A 16,787-nucleotide genomic window follows, 5' to 3' on the forward strand; every position below is an offset into this window, starting at 1 on the left:
TGTGCAGACTTTCTCTCCACCGGCGAGCGCCTGCGCGCTACGCAGAAGGGGGAGAAAAAGACTGAGAGAGAGAGAGAGACGACAACTATCGTGCATGTATTGCTAATAAACTGCCTGTATATGTGCGCGATCCTGCCAACTACGCAAAAGCATCGAACTTGCAAGTATAATATGCTTTTGGGGCTCGCTCTTTGTATTTCGTAGCTCCCAATAATTTTTCTGATAATTTAATAGCACTGGAACGTGAGCTCAAACGTGTGCAAAGACTCGTATATTATGTTAAACGAAATTTTCAAAAGGATTCAACAGCGATTCAAATTCAAAAGATAATTCATAATTTTTAAATTATATATGAATACAAGGGATGTGCACTTACGGAGGACTGATATATAAAAAAAATTATTTATTGTAATAGAGAACACTTCGTGATTTAAGACTCGTTGCGATAAATTGAGCCAAAAGTAAAATTTGGACGAAAGAAAATAATAATTTCGGAATATCATGCAAACAACGTGGAATATTTGTGTAATTAACAAATTTATTCTTTACCACTAGATTGAGTACCGATTGATACTCGCTAACCATAAACACAAATTTTTATAACGGTGAGTTTCTTTAATAATATCTACATAGTACTTTTCAGTGCTTCTGTATTACAGTGCCCATTTTCTCTCACAGCGTGAATTAATGCTAGTACATGAATTTGATTCTACATGAATGTATGACTTTATTTTTAGTAACATTTACATTAAAGCATTAATTTGTTCAATTGGAACTGAAATGAGTGCTCTAAATTTTTGCATAACAATAATCGAAAGCAAATATAATGGACATTGAATAATGATATTTGAATTAAAAATGCATATCGAACGAGATCGAACGCCATGAACTAAAAACAATGAATTATCCATGTTAGAGAATCAGTTTCATTATGGAGAGGATCGTCAAGAAACTTGATTTCAACGTTTTACAGTTTGCACGTCTTCAAGACGTGGTACCTAACGATTTATTCTCAAGAAATGTCAGGCTCATTTGACAATAAACCCGTTTGAGAAACAAGCGTTCTTTAAGTTGTGTGTCATAGATTTAAATATCTTATTTACAAAGTATCTAGTTTGGTTTTGATGATTTCCCATTGAGTCTCGTTCGTAGTAAATTTCTGAAGTTGCGATCAACATAGATGATTGAACTTCAACTTAGTTAATCTCAAATTTCAGCGCTTCACAATGCAAACTAGATAACAAAGCCGCATCGTTAGCCTGAGATTTATGGCGTGCTCACAAGTTGAGATGGAATATCTTAGAAATTAATTGGTTTGCCGCAGTACGCCGACAAGTGTGCTTCTCTCAATGCTTCAGCGCAAGTCTGTATAATTTTTAAAAGATATTATTAGTATTGAACGGTTTATTATGAAAATAATTTCAATTTTTACGTTTGAATGTAAATGAATGAAAACCTACCGGGTGAGCGTGACAAACTCGTGCAACATCCTCAGCACTTGCACCATATTCCATAGCAAGAACTGCCTCGTTGATAAGTTCGCCAGCGGCTGGTCCAATCATATGAACACCAAGAATTTTATCGGTGTTTTTGTCAGCTAAGACTTTAGCGAAACCGTCGGTTTCCAAATTCGTCTTTGCTCTTGAATTGGCCATGAAGGGGAATTTACCAACTTTGTAGTCAATTCCTTCCTTCTTCAAGTCTTCCTCTGATTTTCCAACCCAAGCTACTTCTGGGTGGGTGTAAATTACACTTGGTACGCAGTTGTAGTCAATGTGTACAGCACCTTTAAAAATAGATTTTAGAATTTTTGCATTTTGCATAAGGTCTAATAGAAATATAAAGAATATTTTTTATTACCTCCTGCAATGCCTTCAACAGTTATGATACCTTCATCTTCTGCTTTGTGTGCCAACATAGGTCCATGAATACAATCTCCAATAGCATAGATACTAGAATTAAATTATATTTTTATATTAGAATTTAATATCTGAGTAAAATAATTATCCTAAAATTTCTTTGTTGAATTCAATATGTATGAAATTCTACAAACCTTGGGATAACAGTTTGGAATCGGCTGTTGACTGGAATTCTTCCTTTTTCGTCCCTTTCGATTCCTATTTCTTCTAAACCAAGATTTTGGGTGTATGGTCTTCTACCGATGCATACTAAAAGAACATTGCAGCTTACATTTTCCTTCTTGCTAGGGTCTTTAGCATCTTCAAGAGCTACTTGAATATCGCCATTGGTTTTAGCAGCTGCTGTTACTTTAGTTCCCAACTTGAATTTGAGACCTTGTTTGGTCATGATTTTCTGCATGGTTTTACTTACTTCAGCATCTATGCCCACTCCACCAATGGCAGGCATAAATTCAACCAGCGTAACATCAGAGCCTAACCTGAAAGATTTAAATTCTTGAATAAATACATTTTGATAAAACTAAATTTATATAGAATTAAAAAAATTGGATTGTATCATTTACCTTTGCCATACAGATCCCAATTCCAGACCAATCACACCAGCACCAATGACAATCATTTTCTTTGGAACTTCTGCAAGAGAAAGTGCTCCAGTAGAAGAAACAATTTGTTTCTCATCAACTGGAACTCCTTGAAATGGTGTAACTTCACTGCCAGTAGCGATAAGAATGTTTTTAGTATTGATTGTAGCTACTGTTGAACCATCTGGACCTAATGCTGTGACTTGATTTTTTCCAGTAATTTTTCCATGACCAGTAACTAATTCTATTTTGTTCTTTTTGAATAATCCAGCAATTCCTCCAGTCAGAGCTTTTACAACATTTGTCTTTTGTTGCATAAGTTTGGGCAAGTCAAGAGTTACTCCAGAAACTGTACAATTTTAAGTATATTGTAGTAGTATAAAAATTAGATGCACGATAATAAATTAAAAATTTAATCAACTCAAATACCTTTGATTCCTCTGTCATCCAAATCTCCACTGTGTGCCATATGATAATAATGTGAGTTGTTTAAAAGGGACTTTGATGGAATACATCCTACATTTAGACAAGTTCCTCCCAAAGTTGGATCCTTCTCAACACAAACTGTTTTCATACCTAATTGAGCAGCTTTGATAGAGGCTACATAGCCACCAGGGCCAGAGCCAATCACAACAATGTCAGCATCAAGTGTGCTAGCATATCTCCGCTGCTGCATAGCTGCTAGAATGGGATTTGCGGCCCGTTTCATACATATTGGCTGTAATAATGAAAATACTTTAAAAAGACATTCTTGAGTGGTGATGGTTTATTAAGTAATTCATTAACCTCAAGGGAAAGATATTTCAGGAATCTCTATTGTTATGATAAATTAGGATGATTGTTGTATAGCAATATGGGACAGTGCACATTGTGTGCAAGTTGTGAAAGAGTTTTAAAAATTTGTTCATTTAAATTCAGCTCAAGTAAATACATATTAATATACTCTGTTTGAAAAATGACAACATTGGTAAAACTGATAAATAGGTAAAAATATCAACTGAGCGTAGTGTGAGGCATGAGAGAGCGAGATAAAATCGTCAAGGTCTTGTGTCACGCGAGAACATTAGCAGACGCCTATTCTGTGTAGGTAAGTATATGTTCCAAAAAAAGTGACATAACATAACCAATGCTCGAGCAAAGGGAGCCCAGTTGCAGAATGACACACATCTCTTTCCAATTACTCATTTGGATGACATTAGCTTAGCCCAATGTCATTATAAAAATTTGATAGAGAGAGCTGGTATTGCATTAACTAACGATATGACGCGCGACGTGGCTCATACGGGAAATTAAACGAAAGCCAGTGACACTCAGGCTAAATTTCCGAGATTCGAGAAAGAGCAGAGTGCAGCGATCGAGTGTACTCACCCTCATAGACACGGCCATAAGATTCACCAAGTTGGCTTGCATTTCGAGGAGTTATGGGCGGTACTGCCGGCGGGCAGCTCGTCGTGATTATGCTCGTTGAAAAAAAGTACCAGGAACCTTCTGTCACTGGCGATGTACAGCACCTGAGCGCGCGATAGCCCCAAGCGAGTTTCGTTCGACGACCTGATAAATCGCGCAAGTCTAGCAGTAGTACATTAGCTCGCCTGCAGTCTGTGTGTCGGTCGGTAATATACTCGAACTTGGCCGCGATTGCAATAGAAGCAACTCAATGGTCGTTGCTGCGCCGCGATCTATCGTTTGCGCGCTCAAATTTTCGACTCTCGACTCGTTCGCGCATCATTGGCGATGGTGGCGGGACGGATCAAAATAAGTAAAGATTGAAAACTTGAGTGACATTCATTGTTGTCATGAATTTAGTGATATAGATTACATTCTTCCAAAGGTTCAAATCAAATATCGCAGATATTTTATATATTTCTGCAAACATTTTACTTGAATTAAAATGGTTTCTATGAATGTAATTTGAAAACTAGAAGATATCAAAACAGAGGATGCAAATTATTTAGTTTAATGTAACAGCAATTAATATGGGTGTTGACCAAACAAGTACTGAATAAATTATTTTATTTACAAAAATATTTTCACTTAATACAAGATTATATTCAGAAAAATAATGAAATTTAACCACATTTTTATTAAGATACTAAACTACAATGTATCCATTTCATTACTGCCTGTCCCTGATATGCTGTCTAACACCATTTTTTCACTAGCCTCAAACATATCAATATTGAACTCTTCTTTGGATGTAGTCAGAATTGAAGCTGATATTTGAGAGTCTTTTTCTTCAGGAGGTATAGAACAATACTTGATTTTACCTGCATTCCAATCTGTCAGAATACTGCGAGCTGCAGCTTCTATGTCAGGAATACCGCCCTTCTTTAATTTACCCATTTTCATAGCCTTTTTAGCAAAAAATTCTTCTGGGCTTTTGAATTCATTAATATTATATAGTTCTGCCAATTGAGACATAGGTACTTTTTGTAATACAACAGTAGCAGGGGTAATTGGATCATCCAAAGTTTCTATTTTTACTGCATTTTTCAATGCAACATTTGCATTATTGGGGTCATTGTTCTCAAAGACTATTCCAGGACAATCCAATAATTTTATTTTTGAGTCGAGCTGAACAATTTGCATTGCTTTTGTAACTCCTGAAAATAAATAGGGGTTATTGAAATTATTCTGTAAGACATAATTAAAATTCAAAATCAAATAAAATAAAATATAACAATATATTACCAGGAGTATTTCCAGTACTGCAAGCTTTACTTCTTTTGAGTGAATTTATCACGCTAGATTTTCCAACATTGGGCAGACCAACAACACCAACATGAATACTTCCTTTAGTATTTCCAGCATTGCGACAGTAATTTCCAAGTAAATGCATAAGTAATTCTGCTCCAAAACAAGCGCTATTTTGTAAAATCTCTTGATTCATATTACTAAGTTTTTTCCGACCAAGTTTTTTTGACTGACTCTGAGTAGAACTCTTGAAGGGTACAGCTGGAATACTTCTTTTAAAATATTTCAACCAGCTGGCTAAATTTTCACGAGAAATTAAGTCTGCTTTATTTATAACGAGAACAAGTCGCTTATTCATTTGCGCAACTGTTTCTTGCACTTGGGAACATCGAGTTCCAAGAGGATCTCTAGCATCAACTACTTCTAACACTACGTCTGCTTCTTCAAGAACTTTTTTAAATTCTTTCATGAAGGATTTAGTATGTTTCAACCTTTTTCCTGCTATTGAAGACATGTCCATAGGTGCTTCCTGAATTCTATCCAGAATATCACCAGAAGAATTTGGCACCATCATTATGCCTTGTTTTTTTCCTGAAACAAGTAATAAAGATATTGAGTTCCAAACAAATACATTTAGGTTAATTAATTAATTCACAATAAACTTGCTACTTACTAGAGTCACTTCTTCTTTTTTTAATCTTTATGCTACTTTCATCCAAATGATTTTTTTTGTCATTTTTTGGTTTGCCATGGTTTCCTTTATTTGGTTTTTCTATAACAAATTATAATATTTGGATTATTTGAATTGTGAAAATGAAGACATTGAACAAACCAATGATTTAACTCTATTATTTGTGAATGATTACTCACTTGAACGAGCCTTTGCCATTTTGATTATTTTCAATCGAACTTTGAAAGTTGATTTATATTAATTTTAAACGTCACTTAAAAGTACTGAAAATACAATAATACGGTGTTTTGAAAAAGTTTTGTACTCAAAACACGTGTGTCACAGCACAGGTTGAGAATGCAGACGATATGACGACACCAGCGATTCAGCCACGAGGTGGCAAAACTTAGCAACACACATTAAAATTGGATAGTTGCATTTACGTGCTTGAAAGAAAAATAGGAAATACTTCATTGAATCATACTTACATGAAATATAGCTCCACTGAGTAAAAGAACATTCGAAAAAGTTGGCTCAAACTTCAAAGAAAAAAAAATTAATAAATTTAGTACAATTTTGACTGACCTTTTAGAGTTTCCAAAAAATTTCTTATGGTTTTGAAAGAAAAATTGTTGGAAGTAGTATCATTACTATAATATTATCTATACTATTATTTTAAAGTGTATCTATATGACCATACTTTTTTAAAGTATAGATACATAATTTAAATCCCTCGATGCTGTCTGGGTCGATAAGGTAGAACGAGCGACCGCATTCACGTGTTTTTGGATTGAAATTGAATTATTTTATAACGTAAAAGTTGAATGGTACAAATAATTACCTGATAATTATTATTTTTAGACCTGTAACCGAGAAAGTTTTTTTTGTACGACGCGTATAAAAGAATATCAAAGTACAAAAAGCTGTTTTCATCATTATGATACGAAATTTCAAATGAGCTTGTTATTTTTCAAATTGTTCAATATTGTATTATTGTATAAATATAAAATTTTCATCGATTTTTAGTAGTTATAAGGAAAGCGAGCTCAAAAAAGATCAAGTATTCATGGTATTTTTTACTTCGTTTTAAAACATGACGATTCACCTTTTGATTTGTACAAAAATATATTTTTTTCCGCGAAGAATTTTTAATTTTATCGCAAAAATAGTGTTTAATGGGTTCAAAAATGGGTGAAGTACGTACGATTTTTTACATGAATAGATATAAAGTGAGCATATTTTTTTCGTGAACGACGCGATTACGCTTGATATTTCTTATTTTTTAGTACTTTTGCACATTTTTCATTTGACCCCATAGATTTGAATCATGAACTTCTATATTTGATGATTAATGGCATTTGAAATGACGACATCGATACTTCTCGTCAAACTTAGAGGTAAAAATTAAAACAAACTGTTGAAACAAACTTTCATTCATAAGTTGAGACCTCATCTCGGGATCGATCGTATTTGTGTTTCGCGACAGTTCGTTCAGGCTTTTCCAGTTCGATCGAAGTTTCTTTTAGCTTTTGATTTTGCGACCTTATACGCTGGACTCTGAAATTCAACGATTCTAATGCAACATTTCACAATTGTTGAATTAAACTCGAACACGCTTAAAGGATTTCGACGAGTGACCTCACTAATTTTTTCACTTACTTGAACTTGCAGTCACCATTTTACCTTATAAATTTTTGAATAGTATCTAAAAGATAGGGAAACCATTTTTACTGTTTAAGTTATCAACAAAAAGAGTAGTAAATGTTTTATACGTCAATGAGGCGAGTAATTCAATCCCCATCGATTAATATAAATAGCCGTATACTTATGACTAAAAAAAATGTCAACTCGACCTGAGCTAAACTGATTATATAGACAAATCGCCTACGCAGTACTGACATGAGCGATGATTTATTTACCAACTTCTGACACCTAAGGTCCCCAAATATTAATGACAGAATTGTGTAACGATCACGTGCTCGCTGAGAACAACGCATATAATTAACATAATGATTTCTTTCTTTTTATCTGCAAGTTTATAAATACATTTTATTTTGTTCGTTACACTTTTTTTACATAGTTTTTATTTATTGAAACTTTTTTATTACTTTTTATAATTAGTACCCCGTTACGCATGGTAATTATCTATAAAAACCATGCAAAGAAGATGAGAAAAACCTAAGGGATTACAATTCGTCTTTATAAATTCGGAAATATATGTCACTCTCTTTGCAAGGAGTTTGCTTAGAAACACAGTGAAAACTCTTCTTTATATTATTATCCTTCAATAGTTTCTTCGTGTTTTTACTTTAAAATTAACGTTTTCAAAAGCAAAATTTATTTTTAAATTAATTTTTTCCTTGTTCCTATTTTTTAAAAAAGTTTCAATTTAATGAAAAATGTATCTTTTTATGTTTTCCAGATTAATGCTGAATTTTTTTCATTATTATCATCTTCTTATAATTATTCAGTTACAATACCTTCGAGAATCTTCTGATTAGCGGTCAATGTACCGACTTCTACTCCTACTATTGAAGTTCATCAGGCGATTTATTTTTCGAATTTCGTGCGATTATCTTTTTGTCTAATTTCTAATACAAAATATTCGCAAGACCTGTTTGGGTATTTGACTACTCCAATTGATTTAAATACTATGATAATAGTTACCAGCCACTGCTTTATGCGTAGCAGAAAAAAAAACTGATTTCGAAATCTCGCTCAAAAATATTATACCGTGCGAACAAGTTATTTAGCCGATTCGTTCAAACTTACAAACTTGTTCGTCTCGGAAATCATAATTTATGCTTTAGATACTGAAAACCACCAAGAATAGAGATACTTACATTATATTTAATTAAACAAATTAATAGCAACTAAACTCGATGGATTATAATTTACTACCTTGATCGGTTTATTTATTTTATTATTAATAAATCATATTTGTAAATTAAATTATAGGCGAAATATTTTTCTCAATGATTTGATAGCAATTTGTACAAAAAGGAAGAAAAAAATTTTTAATTGATACTTTAATAATTTATTTACATGATTTTCATAATCTACACTAAGAAGCACGAGTATGAATCAAATATTTTAAATTCATATGCGGACATTAGAATTATCAACAATTTTTGGCGAATATTTCATTTTTTAATTTATTTTTCTTCATTTATTATTGAACTCGTCCAAAATTAAAAAATTTTAACAGCCGAAATTGGATTCCAATTTCACTGAAGACCATACGACCTTGCGATATTACTATCAAAATTCGCAAAGCGAAAGTCACTTTGATTTCAAAACCAAATCCATATTTTTAAAAATAAAGCTTATTAATGAAAGCGAAATTGCGCGAAAATGCAGATGATGTTGTCGGCTAAAAACAAAGCTCTCGACAGAAGCTGCCTTCTTTCCAATTATGCACGGATATATATAATTCAAATTACACAACATTTCAGCAGAAGCTGCGATGTACGCGAGGCTAGCTCTCGTTACCTCGCCTCGGGCCAGTATACAGGTAATTTGGCTGATGAGCCATCCACCGCTACACACGGGAGCAACAAAGACGAGAGAGTATATCGAGTCCGGCAAATTTTTGGTATAAATAGGCAAGGAACCGAGCAAAAAGGCACAGTCAGTCTTCGACTTCTTAGCCTCTTGGATCATCTCCTCTGGTTTCGACCTCAAACCCACCAATCCAAAATGAAATCGGTAAGTCACTAAACTTGAAATTAGAATTCGCAATTAACAATTCCTACGAGTTGAAAAACATACATAGTACATATAGGGCATGAATTAATCAAACTAATTTGTGATAAATGTGCAGTTCGTCGTACTCGCCGCTTTGGTCGCCGTCGCTTCGGCCGGTCTGTTGCCCCAACAACGCCAATTCCAACCCATCATCGTCTCGGACTTTTCCGGCAATCGTCAGCAGCCCCAGCAGCAGACCTACCACCAGGTCAACCAACACAACAACAATGTTGTCCTCGTCCGTGAGACACCCAACAACAACATCGGTCTCGAGGGCTACAACTTCGCCTACGAACTCAGCGACGGCCAGAGCCGCCAAGAAGACTCTCGCATCCAAGTTTACGGACCAGAACAGGCTGCCAACCGCGTCAGCGGATCCTACAGCTACGTCGGTGACGACGGTGTCACCTACACCATCAGCTACGTCGCCGACGAGAACGGATACCGCGCAACCGGTGCCCATCTCCCAGTCGCTCCAGTAGCTTAAGTTTTCTTCTTGAGAGCTCGAACTTCTAAATTAGCGTTTAGATAATTCAAACTTTAGTCTTTAAGAATGAGAAATTATTTTTTAATAAACATTTTTTATATAAAATAATTCACTATCTTGTAAAATTTATGTTACCCTTCCTTCGATCTAAGTCCTAACATTTCTTTAATATTCGTGGATCATTAACGGATAATTACATCGATTTTAATCGACTCATTATCATAATGTGATGTGTGATTGACAAAATGAATTCATTATTAAATTAAATGATACATCACGCAAAAAAATGAAAAATGAAATCAATGATTGAGCTAAACATATAGGAAGTCTACTTTCTTAACTCTTATGAAGATTGTGTTGAAGAATAATATCCACTATTTATTCAAAAATTATATAAAGAAGTTTTAAGCCCACTGCAATTAGATGACCATTTCCATTGATTTGTTGAATCATTCTTCAAACTAATCTTCATACTTGTGTTTTATTTTTTAAATAGTTATTTCACTCAACACCAATCATTTTACGATTTATACGAAATACGCTACAGAAAAAATGGAGAACCCCGTCATATCATTATCAATGAGAAGTTTTGAGTCACGCTTCGGCAGTATACGAATATGCGTAGCGTTGACATGACATTAAAGACCAACTCAGTATGGAAAAGTCGTTCTTCGTACAACATTTGCATACGTGATACTATTACGCATCCCATTCATATGGATTCTGAGTTGGATTTTTAATACGAATGTCTTTATTTATCCGTTGTCTTATGAAAAATAATTATTTTTCAATCAATGATAAATTATTACGAATAAATTGGGAATTGAAAATGGTGCATTAAGGGCTCTGAGAAAGATCTAAGAGTAAGAGTAGGAATAAAAATGTAATTACCGAATAATTAGATTGAATCGCACGTATGTTCGCTAGAGTATTTGTAATTCGAAAAAGGTAACAAAAAAGGTCGCAGTTTAAAAATCGTTTAGACTTTCTGGGCTAGACACGCATTCCCTTTTTGGCTTCTCATTTTAATCTGCGGCTTTTACACAAGAAAAAGCAGCAGTAAATATAAACAGACGAGGCGCTCCGAGGCTTGGCGGGCGGAAAAGAGACACAAGCTCGAGGGTGGAAGCTCGAGTAATATGCATACACGCAGAGGCAACAGACACAGGCAGCAGCAGGAGAGAGAGATAGTTCGGTCGAAAAAGGGAGCGACAGATGTAAACGTATATAGCGGCAGCGGCATAACGTGGAGACATTTTAACTCGAGCCGGTCCCGTAACAATGTTTATAGCTGCTATATTACACGGCACCCATTCAACTCGCCCTTTGCATATTTGCACGGCGCGGCAGGGTCGAGGCTGCGTCTACATTGAGACTCCTCCGCCTTTCTCGTAATATGTATAAATGAATTTGCTCACAAGGTAACGCATTGCCAATCTTCGTAGCCTTGTGATAATCAAAGGTTGACTCAAAAACATTGTTTTTTAAAACTTGCGATCTGTTTTGATCCTGGCGAAGTTACCGATTTCTGTATGTCTGAATTGCACTATCAAATTGACTTAAACAGCATCGATTTATCAATTTTAATTTGCCAATAAAAAATATTAAACATGTAAACACCGTGCATGAGTAGATATAACATACATTTATATTAAATTGTTTCCGTTATTAGCTATTATTGACTCAAAATGTACGTCAATTAGTATTTTCCTCCTCGATCGCTAATTACACGTTTCCCGGTTGTAATAAATAATCCGATATAAAGCTCACCCAAAGCTGTCGCTAATAAAAAAAAAGTTGACTAACTTTTACACGATAGCTTTTTCATACTTTTGGATTTTGATGATTTTTACATGTAACGTCAAATTAATTTTAATGCAACTGAATAAAGGATGGGCCAGACAATCTTATATTATGCAGTTATTGATTCCTGAAAGAAGCTAAAAAAGCTAAAAAAGCCGAAACGCGTCAAAAGTTCAACAAAATAATTGCGCGATAGGCTATCGAGTTAATTTATTATTTTTCCGCCTTTTCATTATTGAGTCGAGTGTATATAAGTACGATTAACGACGAGCATTATGCGACACTTTACGCTCAACTAATAGACTGAAATAGAATATGAGAGGAGTTATTGTTTTTTTGTCGATTCTAGCTGTGGCTTTCAGCGATGAGATAGAACGTAAGAGTCGAGCGATAACACTTTGATCAAAATTAAAAATTGTAGCATAAATTAATCGATTGACCTTAGTATATTTGTTACTGTTTAGTTGAATCGAGGATCGTTAACGGGTACAATTCAAGACCGAACCAAAGACCATTTCAAGTACGTTTGCAAAATCAACAAGTTCAAATGCACAATATGTGTCTACAGTTCTGTGCACTTCTTTTTTCGTGCATTATCGTTTGAACCAACTTTTTAAACTTTGTCACAGGTATCTCTGCAAAATCTTCGGGGTAGTCACTTCTGCGGTGGAGCCATCGTATCTCGCTACTGGATCCTGACGGCTTCTCATTGCACCGATGGGTAAGAATTTGGCATTTCTCGCCTTAGTTATGTATAAGCAGAGTTAAGAATATTTTATCTTGAATCTACAGTAAACAAGCAAACCAAATACGAGTCGTGGCTGGAACCATCAACTACAAGAGGCCGGGTCAGGTCCGTCAGGCCACAAGGATCATCATGCACGAGAGATATAACAAGAGAGACTCGTTCAGAAACGATATCGCCTTGATAAGAGTACTTGATTGTCAACTTTAATCAGCTCACGCGCAATTTGTCCTTACGTAATCAAATTTTTTAGGTAAGTCAACCATGGGCATACTCGCAGTCGGTGCGGGCCGTCCCTCTACCAGTGGCTCGCCAGAGGACCCCCGGCGGTGCTAACGCCGTCCTCTCGGGCTGGGGCAAACTCAGCGTTGTGAGTACTCAAGCTCATTCTACCTGAATTCACCTCATTATGATCCACGAAACAAATTGATTTTCTTTTCGGTGTAGAATGGCCGAATACCCGATATTCTACAAGTGGTGTCGATCAAGGTCACCGATCAAAATACCTGCGCGCGGGCCATCAGGGCCACGGGAAGCAACGTTTACCCGACCAACATCTGCGCCAACAATCCTAGACGTAGACAAGGCCAGTGCAACGTAAGCTTAATACACATATATATGCATCGAGAAAATTTCCATGCAAAAACAAATGGCAAATCGTTCGTGTGATTGTTTCAGGGGGACTCCGGAGGCCCACTGACCGTCAACGGCGTGATTGTCGGCGTCGTCTCCTGGTCCATCAAAGACCCGGAATGCGCGAGTACGCGTTATCCCGGCCTTTTCACTCGTGTGTCCGAGTACATGGACTGGATTAGTCCGAAAATAAGGACTTGATTGAGTTAATTATTAAAACGGTAGGACTACAATGCATCGTAAAAAGTCTACGACAATCTGCTCGAATTTTGTGTAAAATAATAATTGTGTACACGTATAGCCTTTGAGACTGTACGTTAAAACACGTTTTTCATGTAGATACTTTGAGAGTTTCAAAAAATTCGATTTTACACTTGTTAATAGTAAATACTTTTAATTATTATTAAAATGATTCGTATGACTGGACCGAAATCAATGTTAACCACTAAATAATATCGCGAGATTTTTCAAACGCCATACAAGTTTTTACAAAATAAAAACTCGCCTCCCCTTTGCCTACCGGACGAAAAAAGATTATAAGTATATAGCTGCGTGTATCAGATGATAAATCGTTTCGACGAACGCAAATTCAGTCCGAGACCCGAGGCCTGCATTCGAGGGTGTGAAATAGGCATCGGAGGGGTTGCGAATGTAGAGAATACTTAAAGGGAACGTGCTTCATGCAATGGGGGGATTGGTCGGGCCGTCGCATGTGTGCGGGCGCCATCGGAAGCCGGCTCAGTCGCTACCGGCAAACAGTCGCTATATACACTGCCGTGCCTATATTACGTGTTGTTGTTGTTGTTGTTTTTGCTTTTTTTTTGGAGCAGTGTTGACATAACTATGACGAAGTTGACGTTGCGTCCTGCGTTGTAGCATCGATAGTGTAGCTTATTGCTGCAACGAGTTGGCCTCTCTAAGACGTTTGCGACTGATCTCTCTCAATTCGAGGGTATGGAAAATCATTGCTTTATTCGTTCATGTTTCTTTCTTCAAAGTTTTGAGCTTTCTCGTATTTATTGGAAATTTTTCAGTTACTTTACTCAGATCAATGTGCATTTATTTCTCTAAGATAATTGAATTATGAACTTAAACTGAATGAATGATTTTTTAAAAAAAATTCTTTGCATTTATCTGAGCTTTTAAATTCCATTTAAGGTATTTGTTTCCTCTTTGTTATACCATATTTATTTTATATTTTTATTTCATGTTTTATGTTTAACCTTTTATTTATCTTTTATCATTATTTGTAAAGTTAGATGCATTTAATTCCTTTTCATTCCCTTCAAAAAAAGAAAGAGAAACGACGATGAAAGTTCATAACTGCACTAAAGCGCATTAATTATCGCGTAAACAAAGGCTCATTTCAATCGAACAAACGCATACACACGACCAATGCAAGATAATACACGCAGTCGTGCTCGGCATAAAAATTGCCCGCGTGTAATTGATACAGTCGTTACAGGTCTGTAAAATTCGATCGCGTGAAAATTCGGGCTTGGCAATATCATCGTTCAACGCGGCCCGTCCGTGTGAGCTGGTGTGCGTGGGCAGCGATAGCTATTAGCACTCCGTTGTCCCCGAGTTTCTGTGTGTATTATGTACGTCAGGCAGCAGGAGCGATGCGTGCGAGCTGCGTGTATACGGTCTGCTGCTGGCGGCGTCATACGCACGTAACGCTGCATGTATACACGCACGGCAGAAGTCTTTGTCGACGAGGCACAGTCGGCATTTAAGCGGGGCCGCGCGCGGGTGGCGCAGGCAGTAGTCACGGCTCGGGCGAGGGAAAGGCGCTTTTACCGTATTGATTACCCCGAGAGGGGGAGTCTGGGGCAGTCGCCGCCGCCGCCGCCGTTGCTTTCTCGCCTTCTCCGAGCATGCATAAGCCGCGCCGCTACACGTGCAGATCAAGCTCTCTCTTTCTCTCTTTCTCTCATTTATGGCTTAAGCGCACCTATCCGTCTTCCGGCTTTGTTTACTATCTGCTGCGCCGCGCGCTAGTTTTCATGAATGAAAAGTCCGCACGAAGCTCGCGCGCGAACAAAAAAACAAAATGAAACCATAGAGCTCGAAATGCCGACGCCAGCGAGAGAGCTTGCACTGCTGTAGCATTCATATACATGTAGTAGCTGGTCGGCTTCGAGCGATTCGAGCTTTGAAAGAGAGAAAAAGGGACGAGCTGGGAGGAATATACATTTTCGGTGCTGCGCGCCCGAAGCAAAAGAATGGAATTGGGTTAATGGAAGATTGCAAAGTTTATTGGCATGACGCTGCATGATGAGCTATTTTACACGTACATAGCAGCTACTACCCCGTATGTACATAGAGCTACTCCGATTTCGCGCAAAGTCTGCTTTATTTGCAAGCTCCGCATGCCGGGCCTGTATACGGCTTCTAATTCATACACGAGCCGTGCTCGGAAGCGACGATGAAAGAGAGCTTTGTTCTTGATTACCCGCGGATACCATCGCCTGCGAAAGCTTAAAACGACGCAGTTCGTTGGGTCATCAGCTGGACGTCGTACATAAAGCACCCAGTACTTAAGCTGGAACATAGATTGAGTCGAGCTTTTTTCCATCGCGATGAGAACTCGTTATCGTTCGGGCAGCTCGTTACTCTGCAATTTTATTTTGACGAAATAACACATTTATTTGTAATTACTTAATACCCACGGGGGTCCGAGGCGCGCCCAATCGACCGTGCACTTACCACCATAATTAATCCAATCCTCGTAAACGCCTGGAACATCATCGACCGATAAATCGGGCATCCAAGCGAAAGTGAAATATCGATCCATGGCGCCTGCCCGAACGAAGTGAGAAAAAAAAGCTCCTCCGAGCGCGCGCCAAATTTCATCGAATTTCCTGCTTACAGTCGAGCTCGAGCAGCCTCGATGCCCGTGTAGACTGTAAACAACCTGTATACGGCGTAGAAACTGTTTGGCTCGAGCGACAGACTTGGATAATAATCGGCCGATCGTAACTGTGCGTGTAAAGCTCATTTCCTCCCTTTTAGCACCTCGTGATTTCAGAGATCGACGCCGTTATCGTCGACTTTTTGGCTTTCTTTCAATACTTTCGCAGATGTACATTTTTTTTACTGTTATATAAAGATTTTATGCGGAAGACTTGAGCTTTGATTCCTCTCGAAAGCATCGGTCAAAGCTCGTGAGTCAAATTATTTTATCGATTTTTAATGGGAAAATTTTTTGCTATCTGATGTTGAAATTTTCCCAGCGTCGTCGAATTTTCCAAGAACATTTGATACCGGTGTTGCTCATGTACGTAATATAGAAAATCGATTTTGCTGACGAGCAGCTTGCATTGTTTCCGGCCTGCGTCTTTGATTTTGACACGCGTGTGAGTTATGAAGGTTTTTTTCTTCGACCTTCCATTGTGTGGCTTTAGGACACAAGGGAGAGACCACGCGCTCATGTGGTTACGTTTTTCATGGGACAAGGGGGTGTCTTTGTCGATGCCCGCGGTGGTCGAAAATTCCCTTGACATGT

At 37.2% G+C, this 16,787-nt stretch overlaps 4 protein-coding genes across 7 annotated transcripts; 2 read left to right on the forward strand and 2 right to left on the reverse strand.

Moving 5' to 3' along the window:
* Nucleotides 1–192: 192 nt before the first annotated feature.
* LOC106652386 (flexible cuticle protein 12-like) lies at nt 193–10,098 on the forward strand. Of its 4 annotated transcripts, none has more exons than XM_023459676.1 (3): nt 193–605; nt 9,320–9,572; nt 9,688–10,098. In XM_023459676.1, exons 2-3 carry the CDS (start codon nt 9,564–9,566, stop codon nt 10,096–10,098), a joined length of 420 nt encoding a protein of 139 aa, XP_023315444.1. In that variant the 5' UTR covers nt 193–605; nt 9,320–9,563. The 4 variants fall into 4 exon arrangements, with proteins under 4 accessions (XP_023315444.1, XP_014226800.1, XP_023315445.1 ...); XM_014371314.1 differs by having other exon boundaries at nt 9,323–9,572; XM_023459677.1 differs by having other exon boundaries at nt 193–525; nt 9,323–9,572.
* LOC106652612 (dihydrolipoyl dehydrogenase, mitochondrial) lies at nt 727–4,140 on the reverse strand. Its single transcript, XM_014371672.2, has 7 exons — nt 3,869–4,140; nt 2,930–3,218; nt 2,483–2,849; nt 2,054–2,398; nt 1,861–1,952; nt 1,461–1,786; nt 727–1,365 (listed from the first exon to the last, which is right to left on the reverse strand). Exons 1-7 carry the CDS (start codon nt 3,908–3,910, stop codon nt 1,300–1,302), a joined length of 1,527 nt encoding a protein of 508 aa, XP_014227158.1. The 5' UTR covers nt 3,911–4,140; the 3' UTR covers nt 727–1,299.
* On the reverse strand, nt 4,531–6,083 carry LOC106652385 (guanine nucleotide-binding protein-like 3 homolog). Its single transcript, XM_014371313.2, has 4 exons — nt 6,065–6,083; nt 5,868–5,966; nt 5,192–5,785; nt 4,531–5,103 (listed from the first exon to the last, which is right to left on the reverse strand). The coding sequence occupies exons 1-4, from the start codon at nt 6,081–6,083 to the stop codon at nt 4,598–4,600; spliced, it is 1,218 nt and encodes a 405-aa protein (XP_014226799.1). The 3' UTR covers nt 4,531–4,597.
* Nucleotides 10,099–12,184: 2,086 nt separating the features above from the next.
* LOC106652613 (chymotrypsin-2-like) lies at nt 12,185–13,729 on the forward strand. Its single transcript, XM_014371673.1, has 7 exons — nt 12,185–12,277; nt 12,366–12,421; nt 12,531–12,622; nt 12,694–12,835; nt 12,900–13,016; nt 13,094–13,243; nt 13,325–13,729. Exons 1-7 carry the CDS (start codon nt 12,217–12,219, stop codon nt 13,478–13,480), a joined length of 774 nt encoding a protein of 257 aa, XP_014227159.1. The 5' UTR covers nt 12,185–12,216; the 3' UTR covers nt 13,481–13,729.
* The last annotated feature ends 3,058 nt before the right edge of the window (nt 13,730–16,787 follow it).

The sequence above is a fragment of the Trichogramma pretiosum genome, unplaced genomic scaffold (genome assembly GCF_000599845.2).
Source record: "Trichogramma pretiosum strain Unisexual culture from Peru unplaced genomic scaffold, Tpre_2.0 scaffold32, whole genome shotgun sequence".
Lineage (NCBI taxonomy): Eukaryota > Metazoa > Arthropoda > Insecta > Hymenoptera > Trichogrammatidae > Trichogramma > Trichogramma pretiosum.

Bases quoted from the DNA above. Each gene is read 5' to 3' on its own strand.
- LOC106652613 (XM_014371673.1), top strand. From the start codon at position 12,217: ATGAGAGGAGTTATTGTTTTTTTGTCGATTCTAGCTGTGGCTTTCAGC. The intron at 12,278-12,365 runs GTAAGAGTCGAG...GTTACTGTTTAG, and splicing joins TTTCAGCGATGAGATAGAAC to TTGAATCGAGGATCGTTAAC. The intron at 12,422-12,530 runs GTACGTTTGCAA...ACTTTGTCACAG, and splicing joins CGAACCAAAGACCATTTCAA to GTATCTCTGCAAAATCTTCG.
- LOC106652612 (XM_014371672.2), bottom strand. From the start codon at position 3,910: ATGCAAGCCAACTTGGTGAATCTTATGGCCGTGTCTATGAGG. The intron at 3,219-3,868 runs GTGAGTACACTC...TCATTATTACAG, and splicing joins TTATGGCCGTGTCTATGAGG to CCAATATGTATGAAACGGGC. The intron at 2,850-2,929 runs GTATTTGAGTTG...AAAATTGTACAG, and splicing joins GGATGACAGAGGAATCAAAG to TTTCTGGAGTAACTCTTGAC.
- LOC106652385 (XM_014371313.2), bottom strand. The intron at 5,786-5,867 runs GTAAGTAGCAAG...TACTTGTTTCAG, and splicing joins AAAAAGAAGAAGTGACTCTA to GAAAAAAACAAGGCATAATG. The intron at 5,104-5,191 runs GTAATATATTGT...ATTTATTTTCAG, and splicing joins CAGTACTGGAAATACTCCTG to GAGTTACAAAAGCAATGCAA.